The sequence below is a fragment of the Crinia signifera genome, chromosome 2 (genome assembly GCF_055691185.1).
Source record: "Crinia signifera chromosome 2, ASM5569118v1, whole genome shotgun sequence".
NCBI classification, from domain to species: domain Eukaryota; kingdom Metazoa; phylum Chordata; class Amphibia; order Anura; family Myobatrachidae; genus Crinia; species Crinia signifera.
In genome coordinates, this window is record NC_139218.1 from 105,312,807 (window position 1) to 105,331,408 (window position 18,602).

Below are 18,602 nucleotides of genomic sequence, written 5' to 3' on the forward strand. Positions count from 1 at the left end.
GTTTTAGTCAAAAATTCGCCAAACAGCACAAATTCGCCATAAAAACATGGCGAATCAGGCTCATTGAATACCGCCCATTATGTTCTGCTTTCACGGCTCGCCCTATCTGCAGCCCTGCGCATGCGCCTTGTAATAAACAGCTTCCACTCTCCCCGGGCCAGCTCTCTGGGCATGCGCGAGATCTCGAGCACAGCTCGGAGCCAGCAGCAAGGCTAGCGTTGGCCCTGCATTGGTAATAGAACAAGGCTAGCTGGTGAAGTGGCCGGGCGGCTTAATGCCTAGGAGGCTGTTAATACATTGTGTTGCTAATTTCTGTGGGGATTGAAGGAGACAGCCACGCCGAGCATTAATCGTGGGCTGTCCCTAATGCACATTAGGTATGCTGATAATACATTTTAAAAAACATTATCCCCCTGTTAACTAGTGTTAATTGAGCATATCAAATTATTTTACTAACTGAATGTTTTTGTCAAATTTATCCCCTTTTTGTGCAAATTAAAACCTATAAAAAAAAAAATTACAAAATTTCCACCTACAATTTACACACGTGTGTGTGTTTGCAGAATGCCTCGCTCCACGATGTGGCATATATTTTATTTCTTTTATGTATAAGCTTTGCTAAAGAACACTAAAAAGATGCCCTTATAAATTATCATTTTATTAGAGCTGTGCAGTCTCAGATTTCCCAGATCCGAGCCCGCACTAACGGTAGTCATCCGAGCGGCTCTCTGAGCTTCCCGTCTGACTGTGATCCGGGTGCGCAGGCAAAACCTCATCGCCCGATGTCGGATTCTCGCGAGATCCGGAATCCCTTAAATTGCGCCATCTTGGAGCAGAGTGGGAAAGGATGTGCTGCTGCTGTGTACTGTCTCCTCTCTGCTCAGTGGGATCTCCATAGCATACCTCCCAACATGACCCTCTCCAAGAGGGACACATTGCTCTGCTCCTGGACTTTCCTCTTAATGTATGATTGCTGTCACCTGTGGTGAAACACCTTTCTTATTAGTAAACCTGTTCAACATAGGTGATGACAATCATACATTAAGAGGAAAGTCCAGAAGCAGAGCAATGTGTCCCTCCTAGCATGGGTCATGTTGAGAGATATGCCATAGCAAGGACGACTGTGTTCTTCTGCTGTGTACGGTCTCTCCTCCTCTGTGCTGGGGCCTGCCTCTGCTGTATAGTCCACTGGTGCTGCCAGTACCTACCTACCTACCTACTGTGTATTATTCCAGTCCGCTGGTGCCACTGCCAGTGCCTACCTATTACCTACTGCTGTAATAAATTCCAGTCTGCTGGTGTGTACCAGTACCACTATCTACCTATATATGTAATTCTAGTATGCTGCCCTGCCTACCAGTACCTACCCACTACAGTATATAATTCCAGTCTGCTGTTGCCACTGCCTACCTACTGCTGTATATAATTCCACCAGTCGCCTGCACCTGTGCTCCACCAGTCACCTGCAGCTGTGCATCCCGTGCTTCCGGCACCTGTGCTTTACCTGCTCCTGAGTACCACTTGTTATCTGCACCAGGGCATCCTGTGCTTCCAGCACCTGTGCTCTACCTGTACCACATGCTTCCATCCTCCTTGTTCCTGCAGCCGCCCTCCGGTCACGACTACCGGCTACAGCAGGGGTGGCCAAACCGGTACTCGATATCTACCAACGGTCCACGTTTTCCAGGTTACCTAGCTGCTGCACAGCTGTAGTCATTACTAACTGTCACATTTTAAAACCTGCTGCCTTCATTCCTTCTATAGATCCACAGGTTGCCTGGAAAACATGCACCGTTGGTAGATCTTGAGGACAGGTTTGGCCACCCCTGGGCTACAGTGTTCTTGTGACTTTCAGCACTACTACCTGCAGTGCTGATTCCACCAGCCCTTACGGCCTTCGCTCACCCTTGTCGTCTCCTGGTCTGGTCCAAACTCTGTGGACCAATCCGCTCTCCTCATTTTCATCTTCTTCAAGTTTGACTGCCTCGGCACTTCTTGTCTTCTTCGATAGCCCTCGGCCTAGCCTTGTTACCCAGGGTTCCCAGCCTAAGCCCTTCCTATGCGAAAGACTTATTCGTCATGCCTCCTTCCTACCACCAACTGACAGAAGCCCGCTAACTCCAGTCCTGCAGATGGACCCACAAAATACTCAAACCCTGACACTCCCGTTCTGTTGGTAAGCTCGTAGCAGATCCTCAGTGCTGCATGAATCACCCACTGCTCCTTGGCTACACATATTGTGCCAGATAGGGGGCTTATTTGGTGTTAAACTGATGCTTTTTGGTGCCTAGTTTTTCAAACTGCCATCCTGTCTGCCACTGCAGTGCCACTCCTAGATGAGCCACATGTTTGTGTCGCACACTTGTGTGGCTTGGCAAAGTTATCCAGCTACCTCGGTGCAACCTTTTGGTGTTCAGAATAGACTGAAAATGAGTGGAAAATAACGTTATTGAGGTTAATAGTGTAGGAGCAAAAAAAAAATTCTGTTTTTTATGCTTTTTAAAATTAAAAATGTTGAGGTGTTTTGTCAAAACCCAGTAGAACCCAAAACCTGAAAGTAATCTGAACCCAAAACGCAGCCGGTGCACACCCCTACATTTTATACATATGATATGTACAGAAATGTAGGTCTAAGGCAGTGGTTCTTCAACTGTTCACCTAGGCTCCCTGGGGTGCCTTGGAGCACTTGCAGGGGTGCCTCAGGTTGGTGGTCCAGAATCAGTTCAAGTTATTTACGGCCATGAAATAGGCAAAATCAGTGCTTGTGGCTTCCAATTAAGAATATGTGGGTAAACAGAAGTGAATCATGTAAATCGCCACATAAGTGTGGTGAGAAACATGATTCACCAAAACATGTAAATCACAACTAATTTAATATTTTTCCTGAAATTAGTAACCAACTTTTGGCCTAGGGGTGCCGTGAAAAATATTCTGATACTTTAGGGTGCCATGATTCAAAAAGTTTGAGAACCACTGGTCTAAGGATTTGAAGGCCAATGAAAAGGCTGGTTATATGCAGTCCATTATCCTTTGCAAAAATCTGTATGGAAGAGTGATCATGCGTGATCCAGAAAGCCATGGTTATCAGACAAGGCTAGGTGCAGTTTAGAAGTACAGTAAATCTGAGCATTTGAACAATGAGGTTTGTATAAAGTGTATGTTAGGAGGGTGTGTATTCAAAATTGGATTCTGGAGAAAATGTTAGTGGTGTGTTGATGATGACTTGGAAGGTCGGTCTTTCTGCAGAATTTGGAAAAGTGGGCAGAAGGCTTGTAGTGGGGCAAATGGGTGAGGGACAGGGCTGCCTTTACCATTTGGTAGCTTTAGATGGTTGCCTATGGGCTCCAGAATTTGGGAAGCGCCCTGAGTCTGACTATCACAAAATGAAGGCTGTCTCTAAGTGAGGAATCCTTGTTGAACTGAATGCAAATGGCAGGTGTTGCAATTCTTCTTCTAGGACGTTGCCTCCACACTTTCACCTGAGGTTCTGGAAAGTGGTTATTGGTGTGGGTGGTAGTGGGAGCAGTAAGTAGTAAGCTGAAGTTTTGCCTAGGGTGCCACAAAACCTAGCACTGGCCCTAGTGAGGGAATACCAGATAGGAGAAGGTTATAGGGTTTAGAGTGGGAGATAAGATAATTACAGTTTTTCATTAAGAAAATAATGTATTCCAGCAATATTTCATAGGTCAAAGGGAATGGATGTACGCAGTAAACCAATGGGTACATGGTGGAGACATGAAAGATTTGCTTGGTTTAGTATTGAGATTGTAGGGATAAGTAATCAATGGCACTGCAATTATTGAAAAGGCACACTGTGCTATGTGGATGTGTGATGGAGGACAATGATCGTTGGAGCGACTGGGTGCAGCATGACCTCTGATACCATGTCACACTGTGCAGAGCCACACGTTTGGGTCAGGAACAGCCGGGCAATTTTAGGGCCATATCTGAATGGTACAAATGTTTGTTTTGAGTTCTCTTCCCACCCACCCAACTCCATTGAATATTACATTTAGTTTTTTTTAAACCTGTATGTCACTGCTTTTAGTTGTGTTTTTTGTCCTTTTATATAAAGTACTATGTCAGTGCCATCACATTTTGTGTTTGTCAATTAGGTGTCAACAGCATCACGGAAGCAGTGAAAGAAATAACTCTTGAGACACAGGTAAGATGAAGGAATAGTCCGACACAACTGGTAGATGTGAAAGCCATTGCAGATTGCTCATAGGTGATCAACCCTAAACAATATTTTCCTCTGAATGGACGTAGACCAAATTGCATTCTAAGTCCGTATTCAATTGCATGCAGTTATTTACAACACCAGGGAAAGGCCAGTAACCTTGGGCTTTAATGTCTGGGGCTGTTCAATTTATAGTTCCTTCTCCTTGTGCGTTAAATGGCTGCGTTAGCCCACAGAATCTGGAATAAGTTCCCTTAACTAAAGACGTTCCTTTGTGTGGTGGCTCCTCACTGTAAATAACTTAAAACCATACACCATGCCTTTATCTTTTTATAAGGACTCTGGGAAAATGGCTAGCAATGTGGCATGCAATGATGATGATGAGGAGGAAGGTGAAGCCGCAGATATGGAAGGTAAATCATTGGGGACTGCAATTTAACATTCAAATGGTTTTAAAAATGTGTTTTCATTATTTTCTTTTTTTTATCAATGTGTACAGCGTCAATTGCATAATCCCAAAATTATCCACAAAGGGCATGTTACTGGTAATTCTTTAATCCTGCATGGATTAAGTCCATATTTAAGTGGGGTCTTTAAGGAAAGCACATATAATTGAGGGCCATAGTTGAGAATACTGTACTTGAATTTTTGTTCACTGCTAATTACATGGAAACCTGGGCAATGTTCAATTTAAAAATGAATAAACTTGCAGAGCGGTGGGAGTTGGTTGGACCTTTTCTAGTTTATACAGTTGGGCATATCAAAAATGCATGATAATTGGGTTCTAACTTCGTACAAAGCAATTACAGAAATGTATTTTGTTTGAAATGTTTTTATAAATAATCTTTGTCAGGTGTATGTATATTTCTATTTTTCAGATTATGAAGAGAGTGGACTGCTGGAAAATGATGAGGTAAGCTGCCATATCTCAAAGTTTGAAAGTATTTTAACAGCCAGGGTTATATCATTTTAATTTATATGTAAGCAAACTACAGGGCTCCACTGTTGTTGTATGCAAGCATTCTATCGAGCTGAATTTTCATGTATTTTTTTCTCCGTATTTAACTAGGCAACTTTGGACACAACTAAAATCATAGAGGCCAGCAAACCAAAAGCTGATGTTGGCAGTGAAGATGCCATCCTACAGACCAGAACGTATGACCTTTACATTACATATGACAAGTATTACCAAACACCAAGACTTTGGTTATTCGGTTACGATGAGGTACATCATAGTGAAAAATACTGGTTCTAACATTTTTATGTAGAATGTTACCAATTTATGTGGTAAACGTCTTTAATTCTAGTTGTTGTGAGTGGTGGTTTTTTTTTTTTTTTTTAAGGGTTTACTTCTAGGCAGCATTACATGAAGCAGGGTGGTGAGCTCTACCTCCCACGTTCTTGAACATCATGAAGCGATTTGGCTATAATGTTGACTTTTCAGGGGCACAAGGAAGTAAATGTCAATAAAAAACAGGAAGTAGTAATGTTAGCCTGAAGTTTTGCTGAGTTACTATATATATTGATCAGTGCTATGGCATTTTGCTTAGCAGCACTGCTTCACAGCACTGAGGTCACAAGATCAATTACCTACCAGGGCCCCATGTTTTCCATATTTGCATGGGTTTCTTCCCTTATACCAAAAATGTACATGTACTGTAGGCTAATTGATGTGTGCCACTGTATTTTAGGAAATTTAGGGGGGTATCCAGTTATCCCGATAAAACATACAGAGACAAACTTCAGTTTTTACCAATGTTTAACAGGCACTCCCATTAGATTGCCTGATTTTAAAAGCATGTGAAACCTGTGTGTTTTCCGCAGCTGGAAAACATACTTGCATGTGGGCAGTTACTTTGCCTGCCTGAGACAAGCATAACAAAATCCCTAATAAGCAGCGGCACTCATCGGCTTTTCGGGGCTAATTGGATAGCTCCCGGTGATTGGATACTTGCTTTAGTAGACTGTAAGCTCCACTGAGGCATAGACTTATGCATGACAAATCTTTTCTGTAAAGCACTCTATAAATTGGTGGCATTATATAGATAGGCAAATACAATAATCCCGCCAGGCTTATGTTTACATTGATCAATGCCAGTATTAATGATAAAGAATGTGAGAAGGAGAGGAGGGTTTTGCCTGTTAAGGGTGCAGTGACCTCCGAGCGCAGCAGAAATGAGGCGCATGCTCAAGTCACTTTTTTTACTTCTTTATATCTGTGGTACAAAATAAGAAAAACCTTCCTTTTTGGAAATCTATTTCTACTCTTCCTGTCGCTCTGTATTGCAAAATAAAAACTTGCTAAAGCATTAGCGGAAAACTACATTGCAACACTGGAAAGTTAACGTGTATCCAGCTTAATGGGGCATACACATGGGGTGATTAAAGCCCCATTTCTAAGCGATCTGACTAGATTGCTTAGAGATGAAGCACAGATTGCTCAGTGTGCATGGCCCCTAGCAATGCACGGTCCCGCGTGACACTATCGCCTGACTAGATCTATAAATCTGATCAACGCTAGTGTTCCCTCTCCAGAAAACACTGGCTGTGACAGATCGCTCAGCACACATCACTGGTGCAGAGCTGTGTGCTGAGCGATCTCAAAGCCACTGAATCACTCAGTATGTAGACTCACTCGCTCCGTGTGTACGATCATTAGTCTCTGCTTAAAGTGGATTTTTTTATTTTTTTTTTGCATGTCTGAACAGTCCCCAAAAGAAATCCCCCAAAAGTTATCTGATGGCCAAACAAAGTCGGCACACTTCCAAAAACTTATTCCAGATTTTACGTGGTAACACCTGATAACAGGATAGTTTATCTGGCAGGAAAAGTGCACTTTTTTAATTAGTAGCAGTATTACAGCAGGTAGAGGCAAAATTCAGCACTCCAACTGCTGTGGAACTACACATCCCAGCATGTCCTGCAAAAGTTTTAACATATACAGCAAAATGTTAAAGCATGCTGGAATATGTAGTTCCAGCTGGAGGGTAAAACATTGCCTAGCCCTGATTTATAGTATGTCTCCCATTGCCTGCAGGCTTTAGTTCTCTAAAGCTTATACTGGTTGGCTGACATAACTAGTAGTTGGTGAATTCTGTGCTAGGAATTTGGACATTTTCATCTTGTCGATTTCCAACTAGCATGTCATTGGAGGCAACTCAGCGACTTGTATATTTTTATATTCCATGCATTACAAGTGCAGATGTTGACATAATAATCTGACTAATTATGTTTTTGGTGATCACAAGTACTATAGGCGATGGCCCATTAACAATCTAAGGGGTGTATGCAATTTGGACAGTTGGAATTTGGACAGTTGGAATTTGGGGCCTTTTTTTTTTTCGGTCAGCTCGCCTGCAACTCGACAATCCAAATTCAATGTTCCCGTCTGTTCAGTGGTGAAAAAGTGGGCGTATCAGGAGGAAATGGCTGTGGATTGTTGAAACTGCCATGAATTCCACAATCCACAGCCGTTTTCGAAGAATAAAAACAGTTCCGACTTGTTGTAGTCGGATCTGTTTTGTTGAATATCCGCCTTTAATGCTGTCGGAAATGGCAGCGTTGAATAGATGGCGGGCGATATATCCCCTGCTTGAAATAAAGCCCAACATTGAATACCGCCTTAACACTCCAGGAAGAGCACGTGGATGGAGGAAAATGAACATGTTGCAGCTAGTGCCTCTGCTTTTTATTCATTCACTCCATTGCAGCGCTTCACAATGGTCTAAATCTTTTTATTCTTTTTTATTTTGGTTTATATTGAAATTTCTAGCAACGTCAGCCATTGACCGTAGAAAACATGTATGAAGACATTAGCCAAGATCACGTGAAGAAAACCGTGACCATTGAAAACCATCCGCATCTCCCACCACCAGCCATGTGTTCTGTCCACCCATGCAGGTACTCTTTTCAAGAAAACCTCAAACTAAAAACCTACTGTGGGTGTGGTGGGTTTTGTAATTAATGTAGCAGAAATGCAGTTAGTCGTTTTACATATAAACATTGTGACGCACATCCCCCAAAGCCATATTTACACCAATCATCTATAACAACATCACAAAATAGAACAGAGACTTGGGGCAGATGTATAGTGGTTACTGTAACGCACAAGGGGCAGATGTATTAAGCCTGGTGAAGTGGAAGGTGATAACACACCAGCCAATCAGCTATCACCTTCCGCTTTATCTCTTCGCCAAGCTAAATACATGTGCCCCTTGTGTGTTACAATAACCAATGATACTGTACACATTCCTTTACAGTTTTACCATACTTTGGTGCCCAAATCAAATAATACATGGTTTCCCAGCGCGCAACAACACATATCAGGTTAATGACCTCATTCTATTTAGTGCAAGCAAAGCAAGAGATGGGCATTACTATTTTGTAATAAAGCATCACATCCTGGAAAAGGTGTTTCTGATGCATGAATTCAGAGTATGTCTGCCACAGACATGAGCAGAGTCCCAAACCCCAGTCTACTACTAATGTTTCAGACCCTTAACCAACACATTATCTGCTGATATTTTACAGCATTAGTACTTACTACAGCATGTCTGACCCCTGCTGCCGGCAGTATGCCAGGGCTGCCCAGGATGGCTCAAGATTTGCCTGAAGGGGATAAAGTTGATCAATATAGATTCAGCCTTTTCAATTGTCAAGTTGCATGGTAATTCTGCAGACTGACACCTAAGTGAATTACATGAGTGGTGAAATCATACATAACAGACAAAAAAAGTGTCAAATAAGAATGTATTCCAGCAGTTAGAAGTGTTTCGACTATTTAGGGCAGTGGTGTCAAACTCATGGCCCTCCAACTGTTGTGGAACTACACATCCCAGCATGCCCTGCCACAGATTTTTATATAATGGATTGATACAACTGTGAAAGGGCATGCTGGGATGTGTAGTTCCACAACAAGTTCTCCTGGCCTGGTATACCAGCTCACGCAGTGCCCTGCACCACAGGTTCTCCCCACTGACAGCATCTCCATGACTAGTTAGTCCTGCTCTCTAGTCCAGCTACTCTCTCTGGCCCATCTCTGCATATTTATTCTAAAGCAATTGTTATACTTTTCATTAAGTTGTATATAGAAGGGTTTCATATTATTGACCATGTATGTAACCTTATCTTCTTTTATATGTAGGCATGCAGAAGTTATGAAGAAAATCATTGAGACTGTTGCAGAAGGCGGAGGAGAGTTAGGAGTTCACATGTATCCTTTTGATTACAGTGATTGTGTTTTAGTACTGTATATCATTTTCCAATAACATGGACGAAATATTCTATGTGGAATGCCAGAGCTGACCAGATAAAATGAATGTCCAATCGACCGGCACTTGATCTGGCAGCCTCACACTCTGCAAATACAGTATCGTGTGCATGCACTAATACTGCTTTCAGACCGCAAATGCAGGGTTGCACCGGGACTTTTAAATGGTTCAGTCCCGATGCGATCCTGCATGTGTGGTCTGTTTAGATTGCAGCAGTGAACCAGCAAAATTGCCGGTTTGCTGACATCATGTGGGGGGCGCAGCAGAGCATTGTTGCTTCATCGTGGGGGGGGGGTGGACCGGCAATGAACCGGTAAGAACTCTGCTTTTTACCCAGTTGGGAATGCCGTGTTGCTACCAGTTAGCTGTAACCGGTAATTCCTTTCACATGGCATTAATCACCAGGTTGAACCTGCTTGTACCCAGTAATTAGGTGCGATGTGAAAGGGGTATTAGTGATCTCTACCAGTCTCTGGCACCTGATATATATTCCTTCTACCCCCTGGTTAACTAGTACCCACTCCTACCCCTCAGAACCTTGCCTTAACCCTTTGCAGTCCAAATTTATTTTTATTTTTTTCGCAATGTTAACAGTCTGGTTTAAATGTTTTTAAATTATAATGTTTTTATTTTTTTTATTCAAAATTGGTATACATTGAGTGTTGAATGATGTTTAAGTTTTTATTTCCAAGTGGCTCACCATTGGATCTGTTACTAGCACTAGGGCTTTTGAGCCTGACTAGACGTTGGACCTGAAAAGGTTAAGTTCTCTACATTTGAGGTCGATGCTCTGCACCTGCTCATCTTCCACCTCTGACCATCACCTACTCTTTTAACATCATTGATTTTTATTGAAATAAAGAAGAAAAAGAACATACATTTTCATCGAGAGGGTACAATATGCAAAGGGGGGTAAAGGAGACCAGAAAAAAAAAAAAACATTGTGTTATAGGGGGAGAGGGGAGGGGGGGAGGGGGGGTGTACATGAATCAAGGTGAACATATAGTATAAAGTATAGTACTCCAATAGTGTATACAAAAGTAACATACATTTACAGTGAATTATACATTCATGGTGTTGAAACATAAACCAGTAGGCTCTAACAGGCAGGAGGGCCTATCATTGCTAAGGGGAGTCAAGAGCATTCTCGATGAGGCTAAATTGCATGGGGTCAGAATTGGATGGTTTAGGGAAGATTGACGCCCCAGCTCCATCTGTGATAAATTCACTCCAAGGTGACCAAAGTATTAGTGGCGATCACCTACTCTTTTAACCCATCCCTCTCTGTGTCTCCATTTCCATCTCCCAAGACTACCATCACTAAGCGCAATATTCAGTATATTGACCTTCCCTAAATAACTCATCCCTTACTTCGGCTCTACATTCTCACTCCACCGACCACTACTCACCCTTTTTAAACTTCTCCTCAACCCTGGCACACCAAATGCACCAGATACCTGCAAAAATGCTCACATACTGCTAAGCGACTAATTTCATTTTAAGTTTACTGTATGTTTTCATCCTTCAGTGCTGCCCATTTCTTTGCTAAACAGTCATACTTCAAGAACCTCCTTTCTTCCCAATCTAAAAACCCACAGTGCCTCTTTGCCACTGTCAACTCCCTCCTCTGCCCACCTCTACCTCCCTTCCCCTTATCACTCTCTGCTTTTGACTTTGTCACTTATTTAACATCCAAAATTAACTCAATTCGTCAGGACATCACAAACCATCAGCAACCAACCACCTCTTCTCCCGTACAATTCCTCCTCCTGGTCCTTGTTGAAATCCCCCCCATTTCTAGGTTGTCAGTGATGTACTCGTTGCAAGAAGAAAACAACTACACTCCAATTGTTAAAATCATTATTATTTTAATACATTGCTCCATCATTCATGTTGTTCTCAGTTCAATTGTCAGTCCATTAAGCCGTGGGTGAGGCCGTTGACATCCGTTATATGTTATGATAATTTCTATAGGCACTCCCACTACTAATCTTTTACTACATCCATAATAAATTACATTGTATATATCTCTTGTCCCCATTTTTATCTACGTGGTCTTGCTGGCAATTATAAACTGAAGTATCCGAAGTGCATATTACTTCTGGCAAGCATGAATATATCTGGTGATAAATTTTGGGCCGTGCATATATTCTGGAAACAGAATTGAAACAAAGAAATACATAATATTGTTTTGCAATTTCAGAACATCTGTGCTTGATTATAGTTAGCTAGAGAAAGCTAATTACAATACATGATATGCTATTGTGTCAACATACAGTAAAAGGACTAGAATTATATATATTTGACATACTGTACTCCTCCCTCTTACCAACTCTGAAATCCTTCCCTATCTCTCTACCTCTGCCTGTTACCATCTAGCCCAACCTCTCCCTCATTAGGCACGGTCCCATCTGCCTTCAAACATGCTCTCATCTCCCTTATCCTTAAAACCCCTAATATACCCTTGAGCCAAACACCCTCCAACTACCGATATATCTCTTCTCCCTTTTGCCCCCAAACTCCTTGAGCGTATTGTCTACAACTGCCTTTCTCTCCTCCCACTCACTACTTGACCCAGTGTGGCTTCTGTCCTCTCCACTCCACTGAAGCTGTCCTCAAAAAGTCTGCAACTATCTCCATTCTTCAAAATCTAAGGGCTACTACTCGTTGCTTATTCTTCTCAACCTCTCTGCTGCTTTTGACACTGGACCACCCTCTCCACCTTCAAATCCGTCACTCCCTTGGTCTACATGATCCTGCCCTCTCCTGGCTGTTTTCATCTTAAACGTATTTCCAGGATCTTCCTCACCAAACGCACTACATCCACCTTCCTTTTTCTACAAGCCCTTCACAGGCTTCCCTTTCCTTTCAGAATACCACTCATCTCTTTTTACACTCATCCTCGTCACCTCTCCTGCCTACTGATAACTTCCTTCCACTCCTACCTCCAAGACTTTTCACGTGCTGCGCCCTTTCTCTTGCATTAGCTACCTCTCCCTATCTCTCTACAAAACTTCAAATGGACTCTCAAGACCCACTTCTTCACCAAAACTAGCCAAATCTCACCTTAACCCTCCGTTCCATGCTCACTTTGTAACCCATCTGTGTCACCTCTGTCTGTCTTTCCCCTTTAGAACGTAAGCTCTCCCGAGCAGGCCCTCTTCCCTCATGCGCTTTTCCTTCTCTTATTTATCTCTGATAGAACCATCCTGCACTTTTCTGCCATGATGATAGTTGTATTCGACTGTAAGTCACTGTTTTGCTTATTCGTTTATGTATTCTGTAATTGAGCATTGCGGATCCCTTATCGCCATATAAATAAAGGATAATAAAATATTATAGATTATGTAATATAGTGCAGCATGTGAGCGGAAGCAGAAGCTATTCACATTGCACAGATGTCATATTTTACCAGGTTTCCTGCAAATCCAAAATACTTTCTCTACATGCAGCAGGTGTACATCACACTTTCACCCGGTCTCACATCCGCCCCATGGCTCCTTACATTACTCCCACCTTATTCTTGTATTTTTGTTGTCTTTTATACCAGTTCTCACCCTCAAGTTACTATACAGTGCTCGCAATGGGGCAGATGTACTAAGCCTGAAGAAGAGATAAAGTGGAAGAAGATAATGCACCAGCCAATCAACTCCCAATGGTCATATTTCAAACACAGCTGATTGGCTGGTTCTTTATCTCCTTCCACATTATCTCCATGTTACCTCTTCTCCATGCTTAATACATCTGCCCCAATGTCTACTCCCAACCATACTGCAAAAGTGTGTATGTGTTGAGTTAGTTTTTATTTATACATTGATGATATTTATGAATGTGTCCACATACATCTTTGCTGCAGTCATGTCAAATAGCCCCTTACGCTAGGTCGTGTGAGAATCTTCTAGCATCGGACGTATTGTTTGCTTTGTTCTTTTGCAGAAAATACACCTTAATGGCAACCCGGTTTGACTAGGAAACACGCAGATACTGGCATATATTCAATGCCGTGGGCGAGCGGTGACTGCGAGCAGGAATTTTTGCTCGCAGTCACCGCTAACCCTGTCAGTATTCAACTGACCCCCCCTCATTCGCAAATTCCCCCTCGCTCCGTTTTTTGAGCGAGGGGGAATTTGCGAATGTGCCTCCAAAAGCTGCGAGAGCCGAGGCTAATTACAGCGAGCTTGCTGCACTAGCCGCGGCTCTCGCAGTTTAGGGGAATCCTCGCAGTTCTGTGACTGCGAGGATTCCCCCGGAACGTTGCATAGTGCGAGCGGCCGGCGCGGGGGTTAAACTGCGAGGATCACTGGTTTTCTGTGATCCTCGCAGTTTAACCGCCTTGCCGGCCGCTCGCACCGGCATTGAATACTGCACACTGTGCTGATTTATTTTTATATGATCTTTGTTCTCTGAATCTGTACACAAAGTAACAGCTGCCGTTTTTCCTAATTCATGTTTTGTTCTGCTCTGTATACAGACTCAATCACACTCAATAAACAAGTGTCTTATATCACATTGATCGGTGCAGTCTCTTCATGCATACTGTACTAGTCATATTCTCGGTCACACACAATATACAAGTGTCCTATATCACATTGATTGTCATGAATACTAGTCATAGTGGCCAAAATTTCATGCTGCAATGTTAACAGTGCTGCACGGGACTGGATGGCTCACTCGCACCAGGAATCTCATGCTGCATGGCGTATTGAGGCTAGATGTATGAGAACACAGCTGTACATATTCACGCACTCCTCAGTAAGTTACTTCTCTATTTATCTACATCTCACTCTAGAGCAGGTATTATTTATATTGGTATATTTAGTTAGAATTCTATTATTAAGGTGAATATCAAAGACATTTTGGAAAATCTACTGCTTGAAGATTCAACTGAATCTATTTCTTACCCATCTAGCACAGTGATGCTTGCTCACCAGTGGCCGTCTGTATGATTTTACACCTCTTGATGAATGCTTACACAAATTACTTTAATTTTGCTTGCAATGTATGAGTATTTCTTGTGACAGACAAACCTGGACTATTACCCTCTATACTATAAACCCTCCTACATTTTGACTGTCTGTAAATACCCTGTTTTGTTGTATCACTGTCCCCTATGTAAAGCGCAACGGAATATGCTGCGCTATATAAGAAACTGTAAATAGATAAATATTAAATGGAAATTTACGAAGATGGGAGTTATATTTCACATGGGATGTTGCCATGGGCAACCAATCAAATGTCATCTTCTAGAAGATGCCAAATGGTTGACCATAGCAGTGAAATAGAACTCCCATCTTAGTAAGTTTCCCTCTTAGATATCTGTGCACTTGTGCTCATTCTAAAGTACAAATCTGTTCCTTAACCCCTGCTCTCAGGTACCTTCTTATTTTTCTAAAATTTGTACAGGCCGTCATTCCTACAATAGAATATGACTACACGCGGCATTTTACAATGTAATCACAGATATCAACATGCAAATCCTGTTAAAGTTCCAATTTTTAATGACCGGACATAAACCTCTTTTGTTTTTTTGTTTTTTTGTGGTTTTTGTTTTTTTGCCATACAAATTTGCAACATTTCTGTAATGTATAATATGCTTATTTGATTAAATTTCTGCATTTAAACAATTCCCAGTCTACTTTTTGTTTTATACCTGAAAACGAAAAAAAAAAAATTTCCGCAAAAATATCCAAGTTAACAGGAAAAAGAATTACAGCTTAAGGTAAAAGATAGCAATCATCTGTGTGAAGTAATCACATTGGCTCAAGAATTGTGTAAGGTGGGACAAACACTCATTCCTTCTATAAATGTACTTGGCTGATTGTAATGCCTCTATTGGGATTTATTTAAAGTATGCCTTATGCCTTTCCATGCAGGGTTGAACCAGTATACATGACACTGTAGCCTATTATTTATTCAGTAGGAACCAGAGACCACCTGTAGCTTGGTTAAACAGTACTGTCATACATTAACTACTGTAGTTCAGGGTGACATGATGGGCTGCATGTTACAGATTACACTTAAAAAAAAAAAAAAAAAAGACTGATAGGCGTGACTATATTCTGTATGCATCTGCATAAGAAATGTTACATTAGTGTTCTCTCGGAAAACTTAGTATTTGGTATGCAGATACAGTAACACACACAGAATATAGGCATGCTGTATATCATTTTAATCAGTTAAAGCTGCTTTGACATCCCACTTAGGGGGATATTCAATCACGGCGAGCATCTCCCATCGGGGAGATGCCTGCCGGGCCCTATTCAATGCTGTCTTCCCCGACAGCATTGAGCAGGGTATCTAAGCAGAACGAGCCCGACCTCACAAGCTGTCGGGCTCATTCTGCCGAGAACGGCCAGGAAGTGATGAGCTGCCGGCTGCAGCAAGCCTCTTCCCGGCCGCAACTCGCGGCCACGCGCCCTTCTCGTCCCGCTGCAGGCGGGACATTGAATCCCGCCTACATGTTCTCGGTCGAGCTGACCAAGAACAGTACTGGGTCACGGCGGCAAGCTCGACTGCCGTGACCCCCGCATTGAATTACCCCCCTTAATGTCATGACATGACTGGAAGGGCGGTTTAACCTAAAAGTAGTTTGGATGTATGTGGTCAGTTCTGCTTTGCTGCGTTTATCCACTGTTTTTGTGTAAAAATCAGCTCGGTGTTCTTTGTGCTTCTCACTTTGTGAAAGCTTTGCTCATCTCTGTCACTTGGAAAAACAGTTCAAGGTAGTGGATTCCAAATTTGATCCTCAAGGCAGGTTTGAAGGCTCTCTATGGCTCAACAAAGATGGACTAATTAAGTCACCTGTGGCCAAGCATGGATATACTTAAAACCTGAACCATTAGGGTTCCTCGAGGACCACGTTATGGAACTTCTGGTCCAAGCCTTTTTATAGTGTGCCAGGCTTTTAAAGTGTATTGCAAAGGGACTTCCCCACAGCTAGAGTAAAAATATCAGGCACCAACAATACCAATGATTGAAAAATCACCATTAGGAGCTACCTATAAATCAAAGAAACCTTGAGGTATACTCCCCACTTAATCTGTATGTAAGTGAGGTCTGAGGAGCCGGCGAAAACACAATGGAAGGTATTTTTTTTTTTTTTTTTTTAACTGCTCTGATTTGTTCTAGTAATAAATGGTTCTAGTAATAAGAAAGAAAATCAGGATAAATTGTAAAAAAATATATTTTTATTTCATAATAGCTATGTAACAGTTTATATGTACCAAAATATGGATGGTACGTGGATGTCTCATTTCTTTTCATGTACTGTAATTATCTGAGAGAACAATAAAGAAGCACTACATGATCATTAAGGAAAACAATAACAAAAACTTACTGTATCACAAGGATAAGTATTTAGTACATTTACTCCACATTCTCACAGGTTAAACAGACAATAGCATCACCTTTCTCCACAAACCTCTCAATCGATGGGCCTAATTCATACCTGACCGCTGGGCTGCTAATCTCTGGTGCCCAGCTGCCATCCCGCCCATGTGCAAGGAGAATGGAATCGCTGCCTTGTGGAAATCTGCACATCCATTCGCTATCGCCATCTAATGATTGCTTCTGTGTGTGCAGCAGCTGAGGAGCCTTTGACTCGGTAGCTGCGAAGAAAGTCGAAGTTTGTGGTCAGACATGAAGTCTGGTGTCCTTGAAAAAGCTTGGCCTGGGCTTTTTCACTGACACTCCCAGGAAATGGACAATTGCCAATCAGCCATGTAAAGCCATTACTGGCTTTCCTAGTAGGATGACATCACTCATGCTGCTGAAATGTGGGGTCCCTCGCAGGGGGCTGCAGGCTTAAATGAATTGAACTAAATCTCCACTCTTTGTTATTGTTAGTTAAAATAAAGAGTGCAGATTCCCTGTGAGATAGATAGATAATAAATAGAATAGTGTGTGTGTGTGTGTGTGTGTATATATATATATATATATATATATATATATATATCTGATCTGCTAACATAGTGTATATCTGTATGTATGTATTTATTGTGAAAAGGATCCACTGGATGAAGTACCACCATTTTCTTTCTTACACAGGCAGATACTTTCTGCAAGCATAATACAGTTCAAGCATCGGGTTACAATCTTGTAGCAAGCTGGTACAGCACTCCAATGACCCCCTACAATACCCCATAACCCCAGCCTGTTCCCTGGGCAGCCATTCCACAGTCAGCAACATTATTCCTGTGCACTGACACATTCATAAAGCTAGCAAATAGGTGCTGTTTATCCTAATTGTGGTTCATATATGATCTTTAAAAACCTGGACTGGAATCAGTCATAATCCTGCTAATCTAACCAGGTGCAGTCACACTGTCCTTATCACTCTCCTTCCCCATTAGCTTCAACCACCCTGGTAAAGCTTAAAAAAATTCTCCAGGCAAGCTCACTAGATCGATACATGTGCCATCTGCCGGGAATACCCTCCACCGCCTTCCAAAATTCCCCTTTACCCCCTTTGTCCTCCCCCCATAGCTTCACCACATGTTTATTTGGAGGGTCGGGACCCACAGATTTCCTGGAGAGGGCATCTGCATTGAGGTGCTGTTTCCCAGGAAGATACTGCATCTCAAATATAAATGGCTATACAGTTAGAAACCAGCATGTCACATGATCATTTACTTCCTTGTTCATATGTGTCATTGTAAGGGTGCATGGTCTGTGATTACCCGTAATTCTCGTCCCACCAAATAGTATCTCAGCAATTCTGTCACCCACTTCTATCACCCACAATCGCCATGCACTCCTGTTCCGCAGTTGAGTGTTTGCGTTCTCTAGGCAGCAACTTTTGGCAAGATATAGGATGGGTTTCTCCTTCCTATCTACCTCCTGGGAAGGACTGCCCCAAAACCTGTTCCTGAGGCATTATTCTGTAATGCAAACTGCTGATGTCTGGAGCTTGCAAGACAAGTTCTGCACATAAGGCTTGTCTTTAAATCCTGACAGGCAGTCTCTGCCTGTTCAGACCATAACATTTTGTCTGGGGACATTTTCTTTAGTGGTTACATAGTTACATAGTAGGTAAGGCTGAAAAAAAACTTGCGTCCATCTAGTTCAACCTGGTATAGATATCCATTGCTGATTTGGTAGGTTCTGATATTTTAAAGACAGAATATATTTCTTATTTTGTACCCATGGATGTT

The 18,602-nt window shown here is 42.1% G+C and overlaps 1 protein-coding gene across 1 annotated transcript in view; it reads left to right on the forward strand.

Moving 5' to 3' along the window:
* ATG3 (autophagy related 3) overlaps nucleotides 1-15,074 on the forward strand; it is a 31,016-nt gene extending 15,942 nt beyond the window's left edge. Inside the window, exons 7-13 of the mRNA XM_083172680.1 lie at nucleotides 4,116-4,165; nucleotides 4,518-4,593; nucleotides 5,059-5,093; nucleotides 5,250-5,405; nucleotides 7,953-8,080; nucleotides 9,324-9,392; nucleotides 14,823-15,074. Of these exons, the coding sequence (XP_083028806.1) occupies nucleotides 4,116-4,165; nucleotides 4,518-4,593; nucleotides 5,059-5,093; nucleotides 5,250-5,405; nucleotides 7,953-8,080; nucleotides 9,324-9,392; nucleotides 14,823-14,904 (596 nt within the window). The 3' untranslated portion in view covers nucleotides 14,905-15,074. The remainder of the gene's footprint in view (nucleotides 1-4,115; nucleotides 4,166-4,517; nucleotides 4,594-5,058; nucleotides 5,094-5,249; nucleotides 5,406-7,952; nucleotides 8,081-9,323; nucleotides 9,393-14,822) is intronic.
* Nucleotides 15,075-18,602: the final 3,528 nt, after the last annotated feature.